Here is a 26,302-nt window from a genome sequence, read left to right as displayed (position 1 = left end):
ACCATCCGCAGGTTGCTTGCAGACAATCAAATTAAAAAAGCACACTGATACGTTTGATAATGTAGAATGCAGATGTTGCGCTTGTTAAAAAGGGACAAACAAATTTATTTATTTATTTGATTGGTGTTTTACGCCTTACCCAAGAATAATTCACTCATACGACGGCGGTCAAAATAATGATGGGAGGAAACGTACGGCTGGAAAGGAAGCCCGAATGAACTGGAACTCAGAGCGACCACATTGGTGAAAGTCTCCTGGGTCATTGGGCTGCGGTGGCATGCTGATGTCCTCTGCTATAAGGGACCCCAAACAAAAACAACAGCGCCAATGTAGCTATAAATGAATGCAAGGTTAATGATGAAACTTTAAATCTCACCTTGTGTCTAGGACCTTGGGATATACTGGCCATTGCAAGGAAAACATTTTGACCCATTTGTGGTGAAAGTCAAGGACAAACAAGAGTGTGAGGGCTTTTCGGTGTGGACGTACCATTTGTCTCACAAGGATACGGTAAGAATCCTGGGACCTGCAATAGCCGTTAGTTTCTGTCATGGCGATTTGGGACAATGAAAGTTTGTCCACTAAATCTGATCAGATGGAGGCAATATTTTATGTTTAGAAGTATTCATGGAGTAGACAGCTTATGCAGGAACATAAATCCCCAAACAATGTGTTGATCTCGACATTTCTTTGTAAAAGTATGTCATATTTGTGAATCCTGGATACGTTTACACAATGATTTTAGCTTTCTACACAGTGTATGTGTTTTACACAGTGAATAGTTTTACTGTTTTTCAAATCTTCGAGAACATAATATTCTTCTTATGTGTCCTTGCAGAAAGTAATGCACCCTATCAAGCAGTTCCGGTGTAACTTTTGGACCGGGGATCCAGCCCTCAACTCGATAGCCTCACTGCTGTCCGTCATAGAAGAGGCGACGCAGTGGCAGCAAAAGACAGGCAATGTACCAGTTTTGGTACACTGTAGGTAAATTGCAGTTGCAATCTTAGTATGTGGTTACTTCTGAAGTTTTACTCTGTGTGCAGAGAGTTGTTGTGTATAAGGTGATATATGCGACACTGTGGCATAATGCAAATATATGACAATTCATCCTTCTTAATGAGTCCAATATCTCATGTGATCTCTGTGGTAGTATTGGTAAGGCGATGCTTGCTGGGAATCTTTAGTCACACAGACCGTCTTTCATAAAGCGAACTCTGTCATCTGTATGGCTGTAGTTATAGCAAGGCCAAACTCGCGAACACAAAACTCCCACATTTCTTTACAGTGTTATACATGCTTTCGTTGTTGTAAAACTTCTGTTCAAAGTCGAACCCGAGTTACACACTTAGGAGAATAGCAAATACGTAAATTATGAAAGGAGCCCTGCAATCATATGTCAACCACCATTCGCTGTATGCTTCTGTGTGCATCGTCTGTGTTAAGTCCCTTGTGTGTGATATTTACCTTATATAACATCTACAGATAACCATGGTCACAAAACTTCTCTACAGTAAAATTTATACGTTTTGCTTAGCAAAATTGCAATCTCCTTTCTGTTGATTTCGCTCGTCTGAGACTACCTTATTGACAGATAGGCAATTGGTGTTGAACCACATAGTGGAGAAGGTCTGCCAGCAACCTGCGGATGATCGTGGGTTTCCACCGGGCTCTGCCCTGTTTTCTCCCGCCCTAATGCTGGCCGCCGTCGTATAAGTGAAATTATCTTAAGTAACAACTCCAATCAAATAAATAAATAAATAAATAAAATATAGTGAAATATCGAGGGTGTAGGCTTTAGTTGGGGACGAAGTTGCTAGGAATGCTGTACAAATTTGAGATGTGCTAACATTACTAACTTTGTTACATGTAAAGACGGCCACAGGGGAAAGTGTCCATGGATTTAAGCCAGCTTTTACTTGGGTGTTGGTTCTGTAACTAACGACGTATTAGTAAACGACACAAATAACCTCCATGTTTTCTCTAAATTTGGTGCATGCATATCGTGATCAACTGGTTTTCATCGATATCGATAATTCCGACTTTTAGCCCTCTGATAATTATTACTCCTTCCAGACATCTCGTAATATTTTAACCGGAATTTTAAAACGATTAACCTAACCGAGTAAAGCGAATGAAATTTGCCAAGTTTTTACATGTCAGTTAGTAAATATACTGCCGTGTTCCCATGCTGAACCCGACACGGCCTACTGCATTAAATCACCGACAAAGGTGAGACGGACATGACCCTGCCGTAGATTTGCAAATACAGATCTTTTGCCTCATCCTTAAAAAGGAACAGTGATTTCAATTGAAGCCAACGAGTAACACTATTTATGGATACAACTAATTCATCTATCAAAATCAAAAAATGATTTATCGATATGAATAACTGGCAGCGACTTATCGATATCGGTAACTCATTTATCGATATCGAGAAATCATTTACATGTATTCATATCTATAATAAATTATAAATATTGGTGAATGAATTATCGATATCGGTAAATGGATTAGCAATATCGGAAAATAAGTAAGCAATATCGATAATTTTCAATTAAATTTTACTTTGGGACAGGAGGAATGCGCATGGGGTGTGTAAGGGTGTGGGTGATTAACAGCGTCCCCTCCTCCAATATACAGTAATTAATGCGGGAGGAGGGGAGGCACAATACATTTGATAATAAAACAATTCACGTTCAAAAATCATAAACAGAACGGGCCTATAGGACAATAATGTCTTAAATGCTGTATAATTCTGGTTTTGTAACACTTCCATCTCCATACGTGCTGAGAATTGTGAGCATCGGTATAACCTCTGTTCCCTCCACAAAATTATAGCTACGATATAAAATGATTGTACAACGCCAGTTAAGCGACGACAGTAAGGTGATAGTTCGCCGTATATTCCAGTCTCTTGTCAATTTATTTCCGTTAGGATTTTTATTCTGACTTTGTGTAAATGCTTAAATAGAAGTGACTGACAGTTTATGGCACCATCTGTTAGGCCTCATAGGCCTTCTTTGACTTCACTCCCACGTTTCAAAGGTGGTTTTAGGCGTAAGCTGTGGTCAGATGGAACCTCAGACAATGACAAATGGCAAGTTCCTGAGTTAAAGCGGCTTAAATCAGTTGTAGACCTAAATCAAGACAGGTTTTAGTTTTGTAAGCTTATCTGAAAAGCCAGAATAAACGTTCTGATTTTTTTAAAATCCACTTGGAAGAAAGTAAACCACTTAGGTCGTAATTTAATACAATAGATGTTTGTGCACTGTGGAGAAATAACCCCCACACTGCATGCTTTAAAAGGCGATTCAGGCAGTGGTGAAGAATTATTCAAATTGCTGTCTTGTCGTAACATTTAAAAAACAATCACACGAAATCAATGGAAAGGGAGCATGTCCGAGAATGTCTTGTTTATCTGTAGAAATCTGTTTTACGCAGGAATAAAAGAAAAGCAATATAGAATATCTGGGGTACAAAATCTGCGGGGACGGAAGCCGCCTAAGACACGGTTTCAGTTGTATGAAGGCTACATGTAAATCAAGTTTAAGCACATATAGTGTGTTTTGGTGGCAGGACGAGTCCATGCCGCCCAAGTGCTGCCTCCACAGAAGTATCATACCGAAAATACCAGACATGACACCCCACTCGTTATAGATGCTATTTAAACATGTTTCCTTGCCTAAACCTCTCAGCATTGAGCGTCAAGCGAGGCAGGCACAAGTACTATTTTTAAAGTCATTTTGGGTCTTACACGACCCGGCTTTGATCCCACGTCTAACGACTTCGAATAGGACGCCCTAGCTATCGGGCCACCCAATTCGTCCGCCAACGCATGAGACGATGTCTTTATAGACATATCAGAAGACAGGTTTTAGAGGCCGTATGTATATCGGGCCAAAGGATTTGATCTGACTCTAAACTATTCAAATAAACACACAGTTCGTAATCAAAGATTAAAACGAGAAAGTTCATGCAAAATAAAAGCCCATCTGTATTGTATGAGGTGATGTAACGTGACAGTGTCTTAAAAAAAACACACGAGCGTATAATATTCGGAAAACAGTTCACACTTGTGTGAAAATAGTAAAGAAAACATTTACACATTAATGACTTGACTTCATGTTAAATATTTAAAGTAAAACAGTTTCTCCTATGATAATAATACAAAGCCATGTGAAGATAGCGTTATCAATAACCTACGCCTGTGAATTCAGTTTTATAAGTTTGCACAAAAATTTTAGGACAGAGCCTCCCTATACTTGTCCCCGCACCCTTTTATTTCTAGTATTTAACAGTTCTTCTTTGTAGAAACTTGCATAGACCTGCATAAAGAAGGTTTACCTTTGGTGTTCACATACGCATATATGATGATCTTCTACGTTAGATGGATGCAATCTCTGTTTATACTTTGCTGGCCCACGGATCTTACTGATGCTACATGTTGCTGTTTTCTATAGGTACATGTGTTGCACAACTCAGAACCATAGTCACACACACAAATCATTAAAAGGAACACAAAAATCGTCTGTAATACCTAGTAAAGAAAATATTATTGAGGCCGTAATTGCCTGCAGCACATACATATTTAAAGCAGTATATCACGCTCGTTTTATACATGTATAATACATTTTTTTTATATGATCCAATGCGCATTTAAGCATTCTACAACGAAACAGCCGATCTGGAGCTATCTGAGGTATTCCCATTGGTGAACGAATGTTACGACGCGCTCTGGTCATGTCTTAGAACATCACGAAAAGCCAGACAAAGCTTTAGTTCAAAGCCCGTGCAATTTGTATACACAAGCCGATAAACAAATGCATCCTATCCAGTCAGCCGTACAAAAACCATTCCATGACTGAATGATTCGCGTGTGAAAAATGATTTCCTACATTTCCTTGGGGTATTTCAATTAAACGTATTCTTATTTATAAACAAACGCGTTACGACGCGGTTTGGTCATGTTTTAGTAGAGCACCACAAAAAGCGAAAATTTTCAGGTAAAATTCCAATGCAATTTGTGAATGCAAGCCGCGAAAATCGGTTGAAGCTGGCAGACAAAAGAATCCTAAAAAGATTAACAGTACATATACATGTGGGCATAACCCTCTCTATTTACACGTACTTCTTGAATTACATGTACTTCTGATACTACACGTACAGCTGATATTATCTGTACTTTCGGATTTACATGCTTACATGCAATAACAATAGTTATCACAAACCTTCAAGACAACAGAATCAACTGTATGCTATTTGGAGAGACTATGATTATAGTACAGAATAAAGCCAGTCATTTCAAAATGAACAAACAGTCGGGATCTTCATTCGTGATTTCCAGAACTGGATCCTTAGATTCCCAGCGGATGGATATATAGAAGTCACAGGCAATGTTCTTTCTACACACCACGGTAAGAACGGGACAGATGATTTCTACACGAAGTTAGCATATGTGTGGGCTGTCTCCAGATACTTCAGAGCCACTTGATGCAGGAACTGGAACTGATTCTGTAAATGCAGGAAAAAATATAGGGAATATATCATTTGCAATGAAGGGATACAGGGTTTGCACCGTAAAATTATCTTACATAACGTGGAGTACCGGACAAACTCTGCATACGTTGCAATCAACAACTCAACAGATGAACTGGGGTCAAATAGCCAAGTCCCAGCTTAACTATCCAACGTCTGAGTTATTTACGTTATACAGATACGGGACTACATGTACGTTAATTAAACTTCATAATTATGTCCGTAATCGAGTTGAGTTGTGAATTTCTAGCCTGAATTGTGGATATGGCTCTCCTTACAAACTTAAATATATGGGTTATTCTGCATCGAAAATATTAATATTGACTGTCTTTATTCAGCTAGCATTATGGCAATTGTGTGAACTACAAACAGTTATGTACTGAGAGTAGCACTAGAACAGCGACGACACAATAATAGATTACAAAAGTTAACACGTGACTTGTGAAATACGTCCCCTCTTAATCTTAAGATCTTTATCTTAATCATGGACTTATTCTACCTTTTATTCTTAAATAGTAGCAACTTAGACACCCTTTGACACCATGCCTAAAGCGTAACTATTTATAGCAAAAACAGTGTACATCTACATACAAATGTAGCAAAGACATACATGTCTAGAATTACTCAAAATTGCAATACCACTTATTACCAAACAAATATAAGGGAGAGTGGTCGCATGTAATTTTGTAAGAATTCGGTCCAGCAAAGACATTATACATATATGGACATATGGACAATTTGACTATAACCAGATATTGTGTGTTATTTACCAGATCTGTGATGATTTGTGGCCTGTTGGCCCTCATCTGTTTCACCGTGTGGATGATGTTCACTTCCTCGTCCATCTTCAGTCTCTCTATTACTGAGGTGGCCACACAGTACAGACCGCTTTTCGTCACGCCGTCTCTGAACATCAAAACAATCAGAGCACTATATGATGTGCGTCACTTCTTTGTACCACTCAGTGGTTACATTTCTTGAATGTACACGGCATTACGCACTGTCATTCTGGTACCATGTATATATGAGAAATCACGGGAGATATTGGACACATTAAGAAGGATGATTTGTCATATATTTGCATTATGCCACAGTGTCGCATATATCACCTTATATACAACTCTCTGCACACAGAGTAAAACTTCAAAGAAGTAACCAGATACTAAGATTGCAACTGCAATTTACCTACAGTGTACCAAAACTGGTACATTGCCTGTCTTTTGCTGCCACTGCGTCGCCTCTTCTATGACGGACAGCAGTGGGGTTATCGAGTTAAGGGCTGGATCCCCGGTCCAAAAGTTACACCGGAACTGCTTGATAGGGTGCATTACTTTCTGCAAGTACACATAAGAAGAATATTAAGATTTGAAAAACAGTAAAACCATTCTCTGTGTAAAAGACATACACTGTGCAAAATGCTAAACTCATTGTGCAAACGTATCCAGGTGGCACAAATATGACATACTTTTACAAACAAATGTCAAGATCAACACATTGTTTGGGGATTTATGTTCCTGCATAAGCTGTCTACTCCATAAATACTTCTAAACATAAAATATTGCCTCCATCTGATCGGATTTAGTGGACAAACTTCCATTGTCCCAAATCGCCATGACAGAAACTAACGGTAATATTGTCATGATATCGCAGGTCCCAGGATTCTTACCGTATCCTTGTGAGACAAATGGTACGTCCACACCGAAAAGCCCTCGCACTCTTCTTTGTCCTTGACTTTCACCACAAATGGGTCAAAATGTTTTCCTTGCAATGGCCAGTATATCCCAAGGTCCTAGACACAAGGTGAGATTTAAAATTTCATCATTAACCTTGCATTCATTTATAGCTACATTGGCGCTGTTGTTTTTGTTTGGAGTCCCTTAAAGCAAAGGACATCAGCATGCCACTGCAGCCCAATGACCCAGGAGACTTTCCACATTGTGGTCTCTTTGAGTTTCAATTCATTCTGGCTTCCTTTCCGGTCGTACGTTTCCTCACATCATTATTTTGAACGCCGTCGTATGAGTAAATTATTCTTGAGTAAGGCGTAAAACACCAATCAAATAAATAAATAAATTTGTTTGTCCCTTTTTAACAAGCGCAACATCTGCATTCTACATTATCAAACGTATCAGTGTGCTTTTTTAATTTGACTGTCTGCAAGCAACCTGCGGATGGTCGTAGATTTCCCCTGGGCTCTGCCCTGTTTCCCCCACCATAATGCTGGCTGCCGTCGTATAAGTGAAATATTCTTGAGTATGGAGTATAACACAAATCAAATCAAATATATAAATAAACATAGTTTGAAAAATTCAATTTCTGCATATTTGTGGGTGCAATTAATAAACCTGACACAGTCTGTAGACTTTTCTGTTTGAATGATTAAAAACATAAACCATCCGCATGACGTTCAAGGATATGTGTAAGTACAATGACGATAATCATTGGAGAAAACCAGTCACGTGAACTGAGCACAACTTTACTATTCACTTTTGAGTAACACAAAAACGGTGGATTACATATTGCAATTCGGTCTTTTACAAGGCTTACCTTATCATCTCGCTCTAGCAAGTCTATCATGACGATGACAGTTATGCCGTGGTCGTACACCAGACGCCAGAAATCCAGATCTGTGCTGGACAGAGGAGTCTGAGTGATAATTAGACCCCTCCTCGATTTGAACGTCTGTAATATAGATTCCAGGATGTACAGTTCGTAAAGTCAAATTATTTTTCCAAGAAACATGAAGCCGTGAACATAGAAATGTGGACTGAACAATTTCATTCACAAAAGTGTAAGTTAGTGGCAAAGACGTATTTAAATCCTCTATATAACTGACAAAAAACTGGTATATCAGAAAAGTTATCAGGTATTTGGTGACTGGCAGCAGTACTTTACTTACTGGCAGGTATACAGCATTGATGTAGTTATTGCCGTCAGGTACAGGAGTTGACAGGTACGGTCTGCATGTGTCCGCTGTAAACATATAAACACACTACACGTATATACAGTTTTGGAAAACTATACATTTTAAAACTGCTGTCCACAAAATATCATCTCATCTGATGATCAGAGTTATTATAATCTAATTATCAAATATGACATACCTGCCAGGATTCTGTCTGATCTGTTTTTGGAGACGTTGTCCGGATGACGTGCCGCGGTAAGAACAGCTTTATCCAGGGGAGCTGTCAGCCTTTGGAGAGACTGTTGGAGAAGCAAACTGATCGTGAGAAATATGCTTAATGTAACTACTAACAAGAGAAGCCAACTCAAACAAACAGCTCATAAAACGTAAGGAATGTAACTACTAACAAGAGGGAAGCCAACCCAAACATGATCCCATGAAACATAGGGAATTTAATTACTAACAAGAGAAGCCAACTTAAACAAACAGATCAGATGAGACGTAGAAAATGTAACTGCCAATAACTCTGAGGAAAGCCAACTGTAACCAACAATTCATGAAACGTGACGAATGTAACTACTGGTAAGAGGCAAGCCAACTCAAAAAGACAAACCAAGAAACCTGAGGAATGTAACTATCTGTAAGAGGGAAGAGAGCTCAAGCAAACAGATCAGGTGAGACTTAGGTAATGTAACTACCAACAACTCAGAGAAAAACCAACTAAAACGAACAAATCATGCAAGGTGAGGAATATAACTACCGGTAAGAGGAAAGGCAACTCGATAAAACAGATCATGGGAAAAGTGTTGAATATAGGTAAGAGCAAGAGGGAAGTCAACTCAAACAAGCAGATCACGAGAAACGTCGGCAATGTCACTACCAGTATGAGGAGCATTTTCCTGTATGTCACTAAAGTCACCTGTTAAATTAATAATGAAAAATGTAAAAGTGGTCTACATGATGAGTTTATTTAATTACTATCATTTCTGTAACAAAACGCAAAACACTTAAATCAGGTGTTAAATATTTATCACTGTGTTTAATTTATGGCACGATAAATATGAAAGAGTCGTGCGACATGCGATCATTGAATGGCGTGGGCATCTCATTATAGTTTCTGGAAGTTGAGAAGTGCGCGTCGCTTTGTTAATTTGTCTGCCAATTTCTTTGTTTCGTGTCCTAATGGGGCGTGGGATATTGACTTCTACGATCAAAAATGGGGTTTTTCCACACACCTGGAACTGTTCCGCAATCTTCGTCATGCCGGTTTCTGGGTCTGGGGTAATCAACTCAGCAAAGACACGAGGGAATTCCACACTACGAACACTGTTACTTCCAGGTTTTAACGCTTCTGCAAGCGCTTCGTGAAGGAATTTGTACTGCTCCTGAAGAATGATGAACACAAATAGCTTGATTGGAATAGATTTTAGGAATTTTATCACACTTATTCTTAACAGAATACGAAGTAAAAAGGAATATTATTGCCCTTCTCGCGAAAACGGTTTATCATGGAGAAATGTGAAAATCAAAGAAAGATAAAATATGAAGTAAAATTCATCGTTGAAGTATGTTAAAACTATGAGTAAAAATACTTTCATTTATATGCTCTGAGAGTTGAAAAGTATTCAAATATTTATGGTAGGCATTATGAGCTATACTGACGGTATCTAGGAAGTCTGACGTCACCTTTTTTCCTCATGTTCACCAGAAGGAAGGAAGTGTTGAAAAGATTATTCCAGTAATATTTCACTCATGCGTAAAAAGGGTTTTTCCAACATACAGTGTCGTGATTCAGTGAGTTGAATAAACTCCTTGTGACGTGAGAGTTCCTAACCTCTGCTATTATGGTCCATAAAGCCCACCTTAAAAGTCAAATGATTGAGCGTCTTTAACTCTCTCCACAAAAATCTAAAGATGTAAAATAAATGAATATATACTTAGGCATAGTTTTAAGTTGTCTACTTAGTCATGCCTACTTCGGTTTTTAGAGATCTTTTCCTTTAAAGTTGAAGAAAGCATGAAAATGACATCAAGTTCAGATGAAAGAGTGCGAAAAGTTATTCCTAAATGTGGTCTTCAATACTTTTTCCGATTTTTTCTCGAGGACAAAACGACAATTGAGAATAATTTTTGTACGGTGGGTATTTAAGACCAATTTTTGGTATTTATAATCTTTGTTTAATGATGTCATAAATGAGGATGTAACACAGGTTTAATCAATATTATTGCACTAGAATTTGTTTTTCTCAGCTAACAGATGTATTAAACCTCAATTTGGATCATACTTATATTTTTAATACGTTCATAAATATTATCATAATTTAGATTAAATGCATATTTTTCGATAAAAAACAACAAACTCACAAACAAATAAATTTATTAGACAAGCATCACATCCTTATTTAGAACATTAATATGAATCAAAGATAAATACCAAAAGTTGGTCCCAAATACCCACCATACCAAAATATTTTCAAATACCATTTTCTCTTGACACCCCCCCGCCCCTCCAAAAAAAAAATAATATTAAAGATTATACTCGCAAATAAGCTTTAACGACCTTTCATTCGAGTTTGGCATCATTTTCATATTTTCTTCTCTTTTAAGTAAAGATTAAACATATAACAAGGGAAACAAGTCTCTTCGATGTTTGCTTAAAGCAGTCAAATTAACCAGGCAAGGAGGTATCCCCATTGGCCAAAGGCTTATTGCGTTGTGATAAGAGGCAGTTTAGACCTGTTGACGGACGATGGTTTCGATATGTGATAACTGTGATATTTACCAGAGTCTGGACCATGTTAACTCGCTGTTCCCGGAGTTGCCTAACACAGGCAGGCACATCCACCATCCCCTCGTCATGAGCCTGGGCGATCAGGTAATCCAGAGCTATGTATGTTCCCGTACGACCCACACCGGCACTGTATGGAGACAAAACAGCCTATGAGAATACCGTATACGATGCAGTGCTTTCACTGTTTTTCAATTGTGAATAGTTGATTCGGTAAACACACGTAGGCTTACATGTACGTCACCAAAATGCTTTGTCGGTAGATGTGTATCATCTTTGCACTTGATAGGTAATTTTACAATTGCAGTTCTTACATAAAACACCTATAAATGTAGATTATGCGAAAAGACATAATTACTTATTTATTTATTTGATTTGTGTTTTACGCAGTACTCAAGAATATTTCACTTATATGACGGCGGCCAGCATTATGGTTGGAGGAAACCGGGAACAACCCTTGGCAAACCCACGACCATCCGCAGGTTGCTGCCAGACCTTCCCCACTTACGGCCGGAGAGAAATCCAGCATGAGCTGGACTTGAACTCACATCGACCACATTGGTGAGAGACTCTTGGGTGCGAAAAGACATAAATGTACTATTGACGTCAATTTGGTGGCAAAAATGACAAAGGTTTTAATCTCGATATGTCGTTTTAATTGTAATTCAAAAACTGGTTCACATTTTGTAAATAAACGGTGTGAAAACCAGCAACCAGTGAAACCAATACTTTGGAGTAAGAAAGTCGACAGTTTGTTTTTGTTTTTTGGTTAGGTAGGTTAAACACCTGGCAAAAAGTTCAAGGTTTCCTGGGTTACCTACAGTGCACGACAACTGGTCCACTGAATTGCGTCTGACAACTGTTAACTTTATCCCGGAAGTCGAGTAATGCAGTAGCGTGCGCAGGCGCACCGTGATCAGGCCAGGCCGTAAAGTGGAACTGTTTCACAGTTTGACTTTCCTGCTTTCTCTGAAGAAAAAGGCTAACATCAAATGCAGGAGTTTATATCCGTCGAAACAGACATTCGTATGGTAGCCGTCAACCACAAAGGACGTTCCAGGTCAATAATACTAAGGTCAATTCCCAAACGGACGTATAACACAAACCACAAAAAAAAACTAAGAAAGCATATAAACTATGAAAATACAGTGCTGCCCGATCCATAGAATCTACTCTACTCTAGGCGTATCATCAACCCATAACATGTGCAATTTGATCGGATGTGACGCGGATCCTAAGCGGATCCTACGGCCACGATGGGCGGCCCATGCGTTAATGTTCGGACCATCTTGATCGTATCTCATGCAGATCTTGATCTACCGGTACATGTTGCCGTTCTACGGCACTTTAGCCTTTTCCTACACACTAGCTATAAACATGACACGATGCATCTTCAGTTTGTTTACCTGGCGGGTCAGGTGTAATGACGAGAAAAGAGTTGTTGAATGGTGTATCATTAGCCTGAACCTAACTCATTCGAGCCAGGTAAGAGGTAAGCTAGCTCAGTGCTTGACCTCCGAGTTTTACTTTACCGTTTCTCGACCAAGTTTATGTGAAAATATAGAATCGTAGATGTAGAAACTCATTCCTGGACAACCTGAGATGATGCAAGTTACCGTCAAAAGCTGTTCTAATAATTAGCCATTGGTGGTGCCTAAATTATCATGTATAAGTTCTGTTATATCTATGTACTATATCTGGCTCTTAAATTGACTTCCACGGAAAAATTTGATACTGAAGAAAATCGTGTACTGTACATGTACAGGTAGGTAATGGTTTTGCATTTACCAAATAATTGTGGCAGGACAAAACTCGATTGGCGTGTTATCATGATTATATGCGAATTACAGTAATCACACAGCAAACTAGACCATTTGTGATTTTTTTGTTTCTCTCAGAGAACAAACAAGGTTGGTGTCGAACAACGTGGCATTTATAGTAGGTTAGAGAAATTTATGTGTAAGTGTTATTGCATGTTGTAAAACCCCAAGCGGATGATGGTCAGATCCGATGATGTGAACATCTTGCTGTCACATTACGCCCACCCTACGTGGTTGTTCCAACACACCTCCGTGCCAAGTATGTGGATGTGATCGAGCAGTACTGTAGAATGGAGTCATATACAAAGAGAAACAGTCAGCAGTTTTCAATGATGTTTGAAAAAGGAAAGACATGCCCTAGGCGACTGAGTGAAATCAGTAAAAAATCAGTAAGTGTATACCATGCCAGAACATAAGTTGTCGATAACAAAATATGTATCTCAGTTGCGATTTGATTTCAACTGTTTATATATCCGACATGGGGATCTAATTCAACACGGTGAATATACCATCCCTCGCCGCGGGTTAAGCGATATTAGACACAATTATAAAGCAGAGCACGAGAGATTCTGGATGCACTGTCCGTAGTGTAATTACAAGAGAATTGTAATCATTGTAAGACTTAGGAAACTTGGAGTGAAGGTGTTTGATAACTTTGACACACTAGTTTTTGCAGTAATAACTTGCGAATCGTTTGAAACCGTTACACATCCCTCAGGATTTAACAATTGCTACAAGGCGAGATATTTACACGTTATATGCAGGAACCTTATATTGCTGTCCAAATAAGGGTAATTTACAATTTCAAAATTGAAACCATCCCAACTATCCCTGTTGGGATAGTGGTAAAGTCTGCGAGAGAGGAAAACATTCTGGTCTTAATGCAAATATGCATACATGTCCAGATAAGATGTGTCATGTGGTGAGTCTGCAGTCTATTTTAAATCCAGCGAAGGTGGGTAAATATCTTTCATTGGCTTTGTTATACGTGGATTGTTTGAAGCCAGCAGATCATCAACATAGCGTTTAGTGAATGAGAAAGATCAGTGGGCCTGGTGAGGATTACCCTTTAATAATTTCTGCACATAATGGTATTCATATTAGGGCAGGTATAGGTTGGCTGAAAACGGTGTGGGGTGGGGGTGGGTGGGGGTGGGACATGGGGTAGTTTTCATCCATCAGAATACTTATACACTGTTAATTAATGACAAATTCAAACAGGTTGATGTACATCTAAACATCCCATGAAATGTAACCTTTGTATGTAGTGGAACTGACGAAAGCTTTGTTGCTTCTGACGTTAAAATAGCGGTGACCGGTTTGTTAAACACGGACAAAATTAGTGATGAAATTCGGTGTATTAAATCCTTGTGAGAACAATAGCGAATGTTCGTTGTGGCGTTTTTCCTCATCTTTGTAGACTTGTAAGTAAGATGGATATACATATTATATTGTATGTTCTTTTTTTCGTTCTTGGCCTTGTCTGGTAACATTATTGGTTTTGGTATTGATTCAAACAGGCACAGGTATTAAGAGGTTTTTTATGTTTGGCATGTAACAATACATTGCATGTTTATAGTTGTAGATTTTCCAGCGCAGCTTAGTCACATGACGTGTTCATTTCGGTCGCAGCCAGGCAGTCTTGTCTTCTAACTGGGAAAGAGCGCCATATTCTCCACAAGTACTACCATAGTGCGGTGGATGTCCAATTCTTGTGGGACAAACCAGGCCGGAGCGCATCTGTGTTATTTACGTGTGATATATGAGCGAAAATCGGTCATCGTATCGCCCACTGCTATGCTCTACAGGCTGTTCCCGGATCTAACTCCTGTAGCCTATGTTTCAAACTATTCGTTGTAAAACTATTTTACTTATCTTATTTTCAGGGTGTTAATTGGGACGTGTATATGTAGGGGTAATTTTAGATTAAGTCACACGATATCTTTTGAAAAACTGCATCGGCGGGGCTAATGCATTCGACTATGCTTTACAAGGCTTTCAATACATAATCCAGGCAGGTATTCAAGGCATGACGTCACCCCACCAAGGCTCCGCTGTCGACTAGATAGCCAGAAGGTTCAATTTCAATGTTTTTTTTTTAAATGGCGGTAGCTAATAAAATAGTTTTTTAATGCAGTTTACAGACGAACACTGCATAAATATTGTATTTAAGGAGCATTAGTGTGAAAATAAGGTCGTTGAGCATCTCTTTTAAAGTTTTACATGAACAATTGGAATAAAACCCCATACTGAGCAGATTGACAAGATGCCGTATTCAACCGGTTACATGTGACCATGTACATGTGTAATTCTTTTTATCTTACCTTAATGTGTGTCAGTTGCAGAGTTCTCACGGTGAAATCCGCGTAATTCTCCTCCTCCAGTAATGTCACTGTGATCAGACCAAAATTCTCTGATCCTTCATCAGGCCAGTATTGAGAGCACTTGGTCTAACAACAGAAACAGCATGTACACCTGGATATTGTTGGTACTCATATTTAAGCTGTCGATGATTCTCGTGCTCCCATATTATAAATCACCTTTTGATTTTTGAGCAGAGTGAACAATGGTAAATTGTCATAAACTTCGCATAAAAAACCGGAATGCGTACAACATCGAAATAAGTTTGTAAAGAATCCGTTTTTGAAAACGTTTGTAAACACAACAAAACTGCCTGGAAAGGGTTTCATTACAGGAAAAGACAGCAAATAATATAACCTCAGTTATTTATGAAGATAGGCGAAACAGATCTAAACGGTATTTTTTCTGATGTTTTAGTACAGTTTCTCCGTTTTAGTCAACTTTTAATTAACAATTGTAACGAGACAATGTGCCATGCTGGAGCAATATGTCAGAAAACAGATTGTCGCCCCATTTGTACCTCACGTACATATGGTTAAAGGGCATAACTGGAATCGGGTGACGTAAGCGGAAATAGATGCGTCCTCGGGTTATATAATATCTCAGGTCTCGTTGGTTAAAACTGACAACCGCGTGGCGATTGCGACTGTCCTAGTGTGCGCAATGTACTTTACTTTGAACTGAGATATCTCTTTTGTGCAACACCACAAAAGCAAAGTTATATTTATGAAGCTTCTTGTAGGATTCTTTATAGACGCATAAACACATTTGTTCTGGGGTTGTTTTTTCTGGAATTCCTTTTTCAGGCTTTCTCCAATGATGTCACGGCTCTACTTCAGTACTTTACGGACACTGTCAGGGTGCCTTGTAACACACATATGTACCTTTGCTGCCTCTTTTAGGTTGGTCACCATGACGATCTTCCCAGACTTCTGTTCCCAGATCATGCGCAGAAAATCGTCCAGGATGACATCATTGGGCCCTATACACAAGCCATTTCATAAAATGTTTATAAAATTCATGACAATGGCGATTTTAACAGTTGGGATCTTTTCCTATGATATGAATAAGATGAGAGGAGAATCTGAAAACAATGGTTTAGTCTTCAATCTTCAGTACGTTTCGTCTAAATTAATGGACGTATATTATTCTTTTTTAAAGTGATCAGTTTTTAATATTAATATTTACTCTTTGCAATTCAGTATTTTTCCTATGGCAATGTTTTGAAGAAACTGGCGCAGACCATTTCTTTATTCTCCCAAAGACAAATGCCGTACAGGTGGTCCATGATAATAACAGCTCATCCAGCTGTGAACATTCACTTGTGACCGAATGCCATTGTTGAATGACCTTTAGTTGCTTATGGTTACAAACATTCCGACTCTCAATTTGCAATTTTGTTCAAAATGACGGCATAGTTTACACTTTCCTCTATTTTCCATTAAACTAAATTTATTATGTGATAATTCAATGATGCGTTTCTTTTCTAGCACCCTTTATATTCTAAACAATGATTACAAGTCCAACCAGTTCAAATATATTACTTACCCTGTGAAGCAATGTACTTTTTTGGTTCGTTGTAACCCTGTAAATGTGAAAATGAATTAGTCACCATTCTGATTAGCCAGTAGAAAACGTCCATCAGCGCGCCTTATATGGAAATACAGGTATCGGATACGGTCTATAAAACAGTTGCGTTTAGTTCTGCATGCGTAATGTTGGATGTCTTTCACACTTCTTCGAAATACTAAAAATCAATTCTAACCGCAATTATGGTAGCTGTAGGCCTATCAACTATCTGTACTTGTTTTCTGACACATCTTATAATTAGGAAGTTAATCTACCAGATTCTGTTTTAAATGTTATAACTTACATTGATATAACAAGCATTGATGTAATCCGTGTCCTGGTCATCTGTCACGGACAACAACACCCTAGAATGGTCATCTGGAACACATATACAATGGAGTATAGATTTAGCCCAATGTCTGATATTTGCTGCGTTAGATTAATCCATGTGACCTGAAGCACACTTAAAGAAAGGACAATGTTATTATATACCGTTCAAATAATTTCATTTGAAAAAAATCATTTGAAACGTAATTACATATTATCTCTGTATCCAATTACATCGTAACAAACAAACAAAGATAAAGAAAAACACTAAAATTTTTTATCCCAACCTCTTAAGAAGAGGTAGCTTAAAGATGTACCACGCCAGTCTAGCATACACTTGGAGACGAATCTCTCTAACCTGATGATTGGATACACGCTGCGATAGGGGAGTTTTGAGATTAATCTCCTTAGCTGATAAAGGTAAAAATGTCCTAGGGTATGATATCAGTTGGCAAACGTGTTAGACACAAAACTACCGATCACCTGTCTCGCTGTGTTTTAAAGGCACAGAATATATCACATCTTCTCTTCAGGTGAGTCTTATGCTCACGAACGTCCCGTTTCTCAGTTTCGTTCGCCTCCCTTTATGAAAACTTTTAAGAACTATTTTTGTATAGTAAATGCAATGAAAATAGTTGCCTTACCTTTCTTACAAGTCTCATGACACAGGGCGCTTTTTTTACCGTTAGTGGTGACAAGAGTTCGGATTGGAAACCACCCTATCCTGTGATTCCAGCTATTTAAGTACATTTTTACACCTTCATTTTTTTTGCCTTGGTTGTGAATTTGTGTTGTCATTACTCGTACAGATGCACACCCTTGGGAACCAAAGTAAATATTCCGCTTCATTCCTGCTCAGATAACGCTTTCAACCCCTTGTTATGTTAGAGAGACTGTAACTTAAGTAAGTTTCTACCAACGTGAGGATTTTACCAGTAATGTCAGGTAGGTCGACAGTGTGATATGGTTTTGGATCCGCAGAATCAATGATTATTCCAAAACATTCGTGTATCATTTTCAAAGATATAATTTTTAAAGCTGCAGCATTTTTTCATCTTAGAGCAGTTTAGCCATGTTACATACCACGACTAAGGTAAAATACTCACACGCTACAAGGCTGCGATAACGGCTTTTGGCTTTGTTCTTGGGTCTGTCCGCCGCAGTGTGTTTTGCCTGCAAGCCCACCAGGAATGTCTGGAAGACATTATAGACATACATAAAAAGTTGTGTTTATATATATTCACATTTAAACCTCTTCCTTCTGCATGTTTTCGTTCCTATCTCTCACCGGGTAAATTTCGATAACTGGTTAGTATATCTTAGAGATTTCTATATTAAAATGAATGGCAACCGTTGTCACAATGGCACAAACATATGGAACGAAACCTAAAGCAGATCACTTGTAAAGACAAACATTTTCACAGGTGCGTGGGACAGGTCTCTTAAGCCACAGCAATTCCATTCATCATCATGTAATCTTGGGGCTATGGTAGCGGACGGCATTACCGACCTACAAAATGTGTCATTACCTCAAATTCTTTCTTGAATCCTTTTCCGGCATTTCTCCTCACGAAGTAGTCTGGGAACTCCTCGACAGGCACCGTGGAGGGGACGACGTCAGCGTTAACGTAAGGATTGACGTCACCGTGTGATTCGTCATCCTGATCATTGCTGTCGTCCTCAAACGCTGTGAAATGTGAAACATGAAAATGTACACTAGAATTTTGTTTTTGGCTTTCTTAACAGTGGTTTTTCAAGTATTACATAGAGAAAAAAAGGTCGTTCTGATCATAAACGCTCGAAGACCCAAACAACAAACTCTTTCAATTTTGAGCAAGACTTTGTGAAACACGTCTAAATTATTGATTGATCGGTTGAACAATTACTGAAACCCTATGCTCAAGAATTGTTTAATTATACCATGATGACCATGCAATTATAGGTGTAGTTGTGCCCGGGTAAACTGACGAACTTATTCCTCACAATTAATCACAATTTGATGACGAATTTCCCCCTTTGCTACTTAAGTACGTGCACTATGAATTGGTGGAACGTCAAGCATAATAGGTGAAGACAACATACAAATCAGATAAAACAGGGTGAAAACTTAATTAATCTTTAATATTTTTTTTCGATTTTATCTTTCAGGAGAAAACTTGAAATCATTTTTGCACGGTGGGTATTTGGGATTTTAGTATATATAAATGTGATGTATGTCTAATAAATTCGTTTCTATGTTAATTTGTTGTTTAAACCCAAACATATTAATTTAATCTGAATTATGAGAATATATATGAACATATTAAAAGTATAGACATTATCAAAATTCTGGATGAACACACTTGCTAGCTGAAAGACAGTTCTGACGTAAATATATTTATCAAGCCTGTGTTATGTCCTCAGTCATAACATTTTACGCAAGGACAATATGTGCCAAGAGGTCCCAAATACCCACCATACAAAATTATTTTCTGGTGTTTTTTTCTCATTGACGAAAATTAAAAAACAATCAATTAAAAACCATCTTTGCAAATAGGTTTGCACATTTTTTTATCGGATTTTGATATGATTTTATATTTTTTCTTCTTCTTCAATATACGACTGCACAGACGGGTGTACAAAAAACCGTTGACATCGTATTGTCACCAAGGGCAGCAGGGGAATCTACTTCCCTGTTCACGAGTGTCCGCATAATAAACCAGCTACCTGACAACCAAACAGCTACAGCTGGATTCGTACTGTTGATCTCACTGGTGAGGAGACTGGTAGTCGCACACAGCCAGCGCTGTAGCAACTGAGCCACAAAAATGCACAATGTCATGCCAGTGTAATTTGAGTTTATTGGTAGATTAGGTTTAACTGTTGATGTCCATAGCTATGTTATCCTGTGGCTCCCTGTTATCTGGTTGGAATATTCTACCCTCTGTCTGAAGGTCATGATCAACAGACTTGTGGGCTTCTCTACGTCGTCTTCTGTAATATTTGCATAATCAAAAACATACTTGCATTGGAAAAGGTGATCCACTGGAGCATAATTTAATTAGCAAGCCGTACAAAAACATAATCTATGACGGTGAATTGGTAACAGATTTAAGAATTCCTATGGCTTTATCTTCTTTCAAAATCAAGACGTGTGCAAAGTTTTGTAAGAGCAAGTATATCCCATATCGATATAAGCTGTCAGAACAATAACCAAATACCGGAACAGAATGAAAACTGAGAATTTGTGTCAAAGTGGCCTAATCTCAAACGATGCCTGCAGCCTGTCTCCATGAAATCATATATAAAATTTCAATTCAGAATGGGACCCTCCGTGGCTCAGATGGTTAGCACGCCAATATAGCGTAATGACCCAGGAGTCTTTCACCAATGCGGTCGCTGTGAGTTCAAGTCCAGCTCATGCTGACTCCCTCTCCGGCCGTATGTGGTTAAGGTCTACCAGCAACCTGCGGATGGTCGTGGGTTTTCCACGGGCTGTGCCCGATTTCCACCACCATAATGCTGGCCGCCGTCGTATAAGTGAAATAGGTTTGAGTACGGCGTAAAACACCAATCAAATAAATAAATAAAATAAATAAATTTAGAATAGCCAATCTTGTTTTGAAAAAATAGTACAAAACATGAAAAAACCAGCATTATAATTGTTCATTATAGAGGAGTAGTTCCAAAACTTGAACTTGACTTGTAACCCATCATAGTAAAGCAATGTGCCATTTTGATCAAACGCCCGTGCCTCCCAACACGTATCCTTGTACCGGTATGGAGCTGGTAATCAATAGAAGCCTGTAACATACAGTTGTCTTGAACCTACATTGACCTACCACATGTATTTTAATGTACCAATGGGGTGTCTACAGAAGGAACACAAGTTATCAAGTATACATACCTAACTGTGACAATGACAACGACAACAACTATAGTGATCAACACGACAGCTACAGCCACTCCACCGCCTATGTATGCAGGGTCAACCTTACCGCCAGGTGATATTTGTGCTTCTGAAGTGAAAACAGGAAATACCAGAAAACCCTGAATCTCAAGGAGTTCTGTGTACTGCTAGTGTATTCTTACTTTGGCACGACCTTGACAACAGGCATACTTGAGTCGAGATACGTTGGTATTGAAAAAATAACTTGAAAAATAAACTAGTTACTTGTTGGCCCGATGTCATTATAATGCCACTGAGCGAGGCGTTGTATTTGGTGATTGTAGAGTATAACTTTACCATAACCACATTCATGGCATAGATCAAGATGATTTGCCGTACATGTGTTCACTATGGTCACTCCTCTAAACTTAGCATATAATTATTTCTCAACGATTGGATTTTCCAACAGTTATGTTCACAAGTTGGTGTGGTCAATTAAAGTCATAGATTAGTTTAAATAATGAACTAAGTACCATACAGTCACACAACTGAGAGCCGATCAAAACTAAGTTCTGTTAAGTCATACCTATGAGGGACCATATGAGATTGTCATGTGCATGCGTGAGCCAGTGCTAACAACGTATTTGTCGTGGGCAGTTATGTCCTGTGATATCTCCCGTGTTGGACACAACATACGTGTTTGTACCAGCTATGGATGGTGAAAATACAAAACTTAGAACTACTAGGTTCAGCGAGGCTGGTTCTTGACAAGCAGTGGTCAATCAAAATGCGCTGGATTCGGTGAAAGATCTGTTAGATGTTGAGTCACGCGGTGGGTCAACGAATCAACATGGCATGCAGCCATTGCAAGACAGTAGAAAATAGGAAGAAAGTAGGTCAACACTGTCCTGAACCATGCAGTGGTTCAGTTTTAGTGCAAAAGCATTGTAAAGGGAAATCTAAACCTTCCAAAGAAAAGGAAAAGCTTCCTACGAAAAAAAATAGAAAGGCAGTTCTAAAACTAGAAAAGTGTCGACTAAAATATTGGCTAGTCAGACTGAAATCAGCGGTAAAGTGGATACATTGTGGTCCGACTATGAATATGATTACGGCGAGACTCTGATCCTCACCCTTTATGAGCCACCTGAAAAACTAACTCGTCTCTAACTAACTGGAGGCGGAGATTGTCAGTGGATAATTTCAAAATGGAATCGAGGATGAGCGTTATAAAGACTTATCTAAATACAATTTAAGACCAGGAAATTATAAATGCTTGCACGGTATTCATTTTAAGCAACTAGTATGGGACATTCTAAACACTGCTACTTTAATAATGGGCAACAAATTTAAAGTAACGCAGACTTGTCTGGTCAAAGCAGGAATTTGCGTCACTCCGATATCTTACAAGCTTGCAAAAGGGAATGAGAGTCTGCGGGCATCTTGCTGGTGCCTACATGCACTCGCTTTACTTTGATATACTAATGTTTATAATTTATATCTTCGACGACGTGAGATTATGAAGCCTGTGCTAAGTCCAGATTACCAGCGTTTATGTTCATCCCCAGTCGCTTATTGCACATTTTTATTTTGGAGTAAATTGGAGAAAAAGGTAGAGAGCATACATGATGTCAATCGGGTGGCTGTTAGCCTCCAAAATCGTATTAATTTGAGTCATGGTGTTTACAGGTCAGGTATACCGTATTACACCGGCAGCACAGGTTTAAACTGCCGATAGGGTCGTCACAACCTGCAGACGGGTTCCCAGAGAAACAGGTGGAGCAAAACCAGCAGAGATTAACGACGCCCAATGCAGTTGTTGATCAATTAACTGGAAATAAGCAACCTTTTACGGCAGGTCGTAATAAAGATTATATCAGTAAATGGAGGCAAATAACTTCAGATAGAATTACACTGGAAACTGTCTCTGGTTGGAGAATTGAATTTGACTCCCTACCTGGTCTGTACAGCAAACTTTAAAAACATCTGTTGATTTGCTTGAATCTCTATAATTTACTATCAATGTTCAAAAACTAAGCTTAAAAATAAACCATTTAGGTTTATTATATTGAAAGAGGGAAAATGGAAATTACAATGATAAAGGAAAATGCAGATATGTTGATAGATAGATGCCGTTCACTGGTCAAATAAAAGAATAAATATTCAAGAGTTAGCATCTCTAATCGGTACCATGGTTTCTTTTTGTTCTGGGGTAAAAGTTTATCGCCAGTTAAACTTATTTCACTCAAAGATCCTAACATTAAGACGGCAATATTGATTGCTCTTATGACTGCGGTTAGAAGTCAAAGACTTTATTTGTTAGACATTAATAATATGCACACAAGTGTTGGTACGTTTACGTTTAGTTTTACTGTCTGAGTAGCAGAGCAGACCTGAAAACTATCCTCCAAATATGGGAGTTATAAAGACTTATCTAATATAGGTTATCTAGGGTTAGGTTAAGGCCTATCCAACAGATAGGAGACTTTGTGTATGTACGGCGCTAGTAGAAAATATTAAGCGCACAAATAGTCTTAGAAAAAGTGAAACCAAGCTATTCATCGGTTATGTCAAATCTCATTTTAAAGTCAGTAGAGACGCAATTTGTAGGTGGTTGAAAATTTGCTTGCTTTGGGTCTGGAATAGATGTTACTAAATATAAGCCTCCAGTGTGATGGCAGCCTCTGTTTCAAAGGCCAACTCGTGTTCAATACACATTGGCAGAATTAGGAAAACCGCCGGTTGGTGGTCAGAGTGTACTTTTACAAGGTAAAATAACAAACCTATCAAGAAAGACACCACAGCATACGCAAATGCTGTGTTAACGTTGTTGTAAACCTGTTGGCAAGAGAGCACTCATGAAGAAAGACACCACAGAATATGCAAATGCTGTGTTAACGTAATTGTAAACTTGTGCGGAAGAGAAGTTTTGGTGTTTTTTCTTGGGGTTCAATCTCAAAGGCTCATGGGGCCTCTCAAAGGTATGGCGTAACAGAATAGAAAAAAAGCTAAGCGAGTCTTATTAATAAGATGAAGTTTAACTTGGATTCTATGTAGTCATATACCTCTGAGGGATAACATGCCCACACATTTAGACATGATGTTAATAGCTGGGGGTCATGGGGCTTAGGCTGCTCTTTCGACAGTAAAGAACTGGTTCACGTATATTTACAGCAACCTCATGTTATCCCTCATTGGGCAAAAAGTGGGGTACAAATATATTCTCATTTCCTGCAGACAACGTCAAATGTTTCTTGTAAGTAGGTTATCTCCCTTTCTTGAGTCATGTTATGGTCATATCGGTGAAGCGCGATTCGACTATACATCGGTCTTCTGCACTGAACTGATGGGTCTTTGTAGGGTAAATTCGTTACGACTGACGCCTCACCCAGTATGAGGATTATTAACACCATATATTTGCGTATCCTATCACTGAGTAACCATGTAACTAATAATATACAATGCGCTAACATTGCAACTATTATTGAGCCCTGTGAGCAATACAAACGTACATAGTTTTCCTTTAAGGGGTACATACACGTTGTACCTTTTTTTACGGTAAACGTAAATTACAAAGCTGTAAGTGTTACAGGAATAGTAACATGTAATCCACAAATCTTGCACCGTTGTTTTTGAGGGACCACAGAGTAACTTTAATGATTCTCTCCTGGACAGCCTCAAAAGGGAATTGTAGGAAAGGTCGCCAATGCCAGTCAGACATATACATTCCAAGATACAGGGTAGTTAGGCTGAACTAAGAAAGGGTTAAAATTGATGTATTTCTTTTTGAAACATATTTTCAACAAGTTAGTTTAAGAAAAGGCGGAAATGTGCAGAACGCTAAATAACAGCATATTCACCTTTTACACAATCAGTTCCGGTATATCCACGGTCACACCGGGGATTCCCCGTCGCTACAGGGCATTCACCAGTGACAGCGTCACACTCAGTTTTGTTGTAACAGTTCCCACATGTCTCTTGGCAATCTTTCCCCCACGTGTTGTTTCTACATTCTGCAAAGCACGTCATTTTATAAGCGGCATTATTATTTTTTTTAATAATATTATTTGATTTTTCCCTATTTTTTACTCTTTGCACTTGTGGAGGAATTTGTAGAAAGCTTCCATATAAGCTGTTTAAGGCTATGTAGTTTTGTCTTTTTGATATACAAAATAACACATACATTTGTTGGAAACAACATTTTACCGAAGGCTAAGGGAGGCTGTATTATTGTCAACTATTTTATACTGATTGGGTCTTTCAAGCATCACTAAAACATTAGGTGTAACCATTTGCCAGGTATCACACTTTAGTCGCTGCTCTGGTTTTACTCTATATGTTTTTTACATTGCAATTATTTGCACAGAACAACCACTTCGGGTTGACGCCTACTACTCGTCTATTTCAACGCATGGATGCCTGGCATTTTTGCCAATTTCTGTTCGCCGTGAGATAAATTCACAAAATTCAAATATATAAGAACAGCAAGGAGAGAAATAGAAAAATTGCTGAAGAGAAAATATACATGCAGCCTGAAAATTTAGGTTAAAATGGGTGTAGTATCAAGATAAAATAAGGAGGAATGAAAATGCCTCGTGCAACATTAAACATATTCTTTTAAACTGTGTGAATTTTGCGGATATCCTTCGACATTCAGTTCTACACCCCGATTCCTTAGTCCATTGTGCTGGCTGCATGCTGGAGATAGCAGCGATCCTAAAATTTAGTATTTTATAAAAATTAGCCTTTACCATTATATATATTTCCAGTAGATTAGAGGTATTGACTATTTAAAATGCTTTAATTGATAGACTTAACAAATGGCTGTAAAATTGTTGATCTCTTTTGAATGTTATTATTATCACTTCGAAGAGAGCACAGTTTCTTGGTTCTAAAATGTTCTCACAACGTTGTGAGTATCATATTGCCGGTGTTGATGTTCTAAACTGTAATCATTTAATTTATCGTTCACTAAATGTATAGTATCGCATGTCACCATAATGAAACCCAAACGTGTAACATGTCACATCAGAGTATCCCGGCATGCATCTTGGTATCCGGTCAGGGCAATAACCGACTGTAACATCACAGACTCCGTCACCTTACAGCAATTTCCACATTTCATCTCA

At 38.5% G+C, this 26,302-nt stretch overlaps 1 protein-coding gene across 1 annotated transcript in view; it reads right to left on the bottom strand.

The window, feature by feature from the left end:
* Positions 1-3,971: 3,971 nt before the first annotated feature.
* The window catches only part of LOC135469684 (receptor-type tyrosine-protein phosphatase alpha-like), an 86,086-nt gene continuing 63,755 nt past the window's right edge, over positions 3,972-26,302 (bottom strand). Inside the window, exons 6-24 of the mRNA XM_064748240.1 lie at positions 25,034-25,186; positions 21,195-21,306; positions 20,186-20,281; positions 18,838-18,997; positions 18,415-18,502; positions 17,286-17,359; positions 16,961-16,997; positions 16,297-16,394; positions 15,376-15,501; positions 12,049-12,200; positions 11,226-11,361; positions 9,679-9,828; positions 8,643-8,742; positions 8,438-8,511; positions 8,086-8,220; positions 7,205-7,327; positions 6,724-6,872; positions 6,309-6,444; positions 3,972-5,514 (exon numbers count right to left, since the gene is read on the bottom strand). Coding sequence (XP_064604310.1) covers positions 5,440-5,514; positions 6,309-6,444; positions 6,724-6,872; positions 7,205-7,327; positions 8,086-8,220; positions 8,438-8,511; positions 8,643-8,742; positions 9,679-9,828; positions 11,226-11,361; positions 12,049-12,200; positions 15,376-15,501; positions 16,297-16,394; positions 16,961-16,997; positions 17,286-17,359; positions 18,415-18,502; positions 18,838-18,997; positions 20,186-20,281; positions 21,195-21,306; positions 25,034-25,186 — 2,174 coding nt within the window. The 3' untranslated portion in view covers positions 3,972-5,439. The remainder of the gene's footprint in view (positions 5,515-6,308; positions 6,445-6,723; positions 6,873-7,204; positions 7,328-8,085; positions 8,221-8,437; positions 8,512-8,642; positions 8,743-9,678; positions 9,829-11,225; positions 11,362-12,048; positions 12,201-15,375; positions 15,502-16,296; positions 16,395-16,960; positions 16,998-17,285; positions 17,360-18,414; positions 18,503-18,837; positions 18,998-20,185; positions 20,282-21,194; positions 21,307-25,033; positions 25,187-26,302) is intronic.

This window comes from Liolophura sinensis, chromosome 7, assembly GCF_032854445.1.
Source record: "Liolophura sinensis isolate JHLJ2023 chromosome 7, CUHK_Ljap_v2, whole genome shotgun sequence".
In the NCBI taxonomy this organism is placed as follows: domain Eukaryota; kingdom Metazoa; phylum Mollusca; class Polyplacophora; order Chitonida; family Chitonidae; genus Liolophura; species Liolophura sinensis.
The sequence above is the reverse complement of the archived record's forward strand: the minus strand, read 5'-3'. Positions and strand labels throughout refer to the sequence as shown.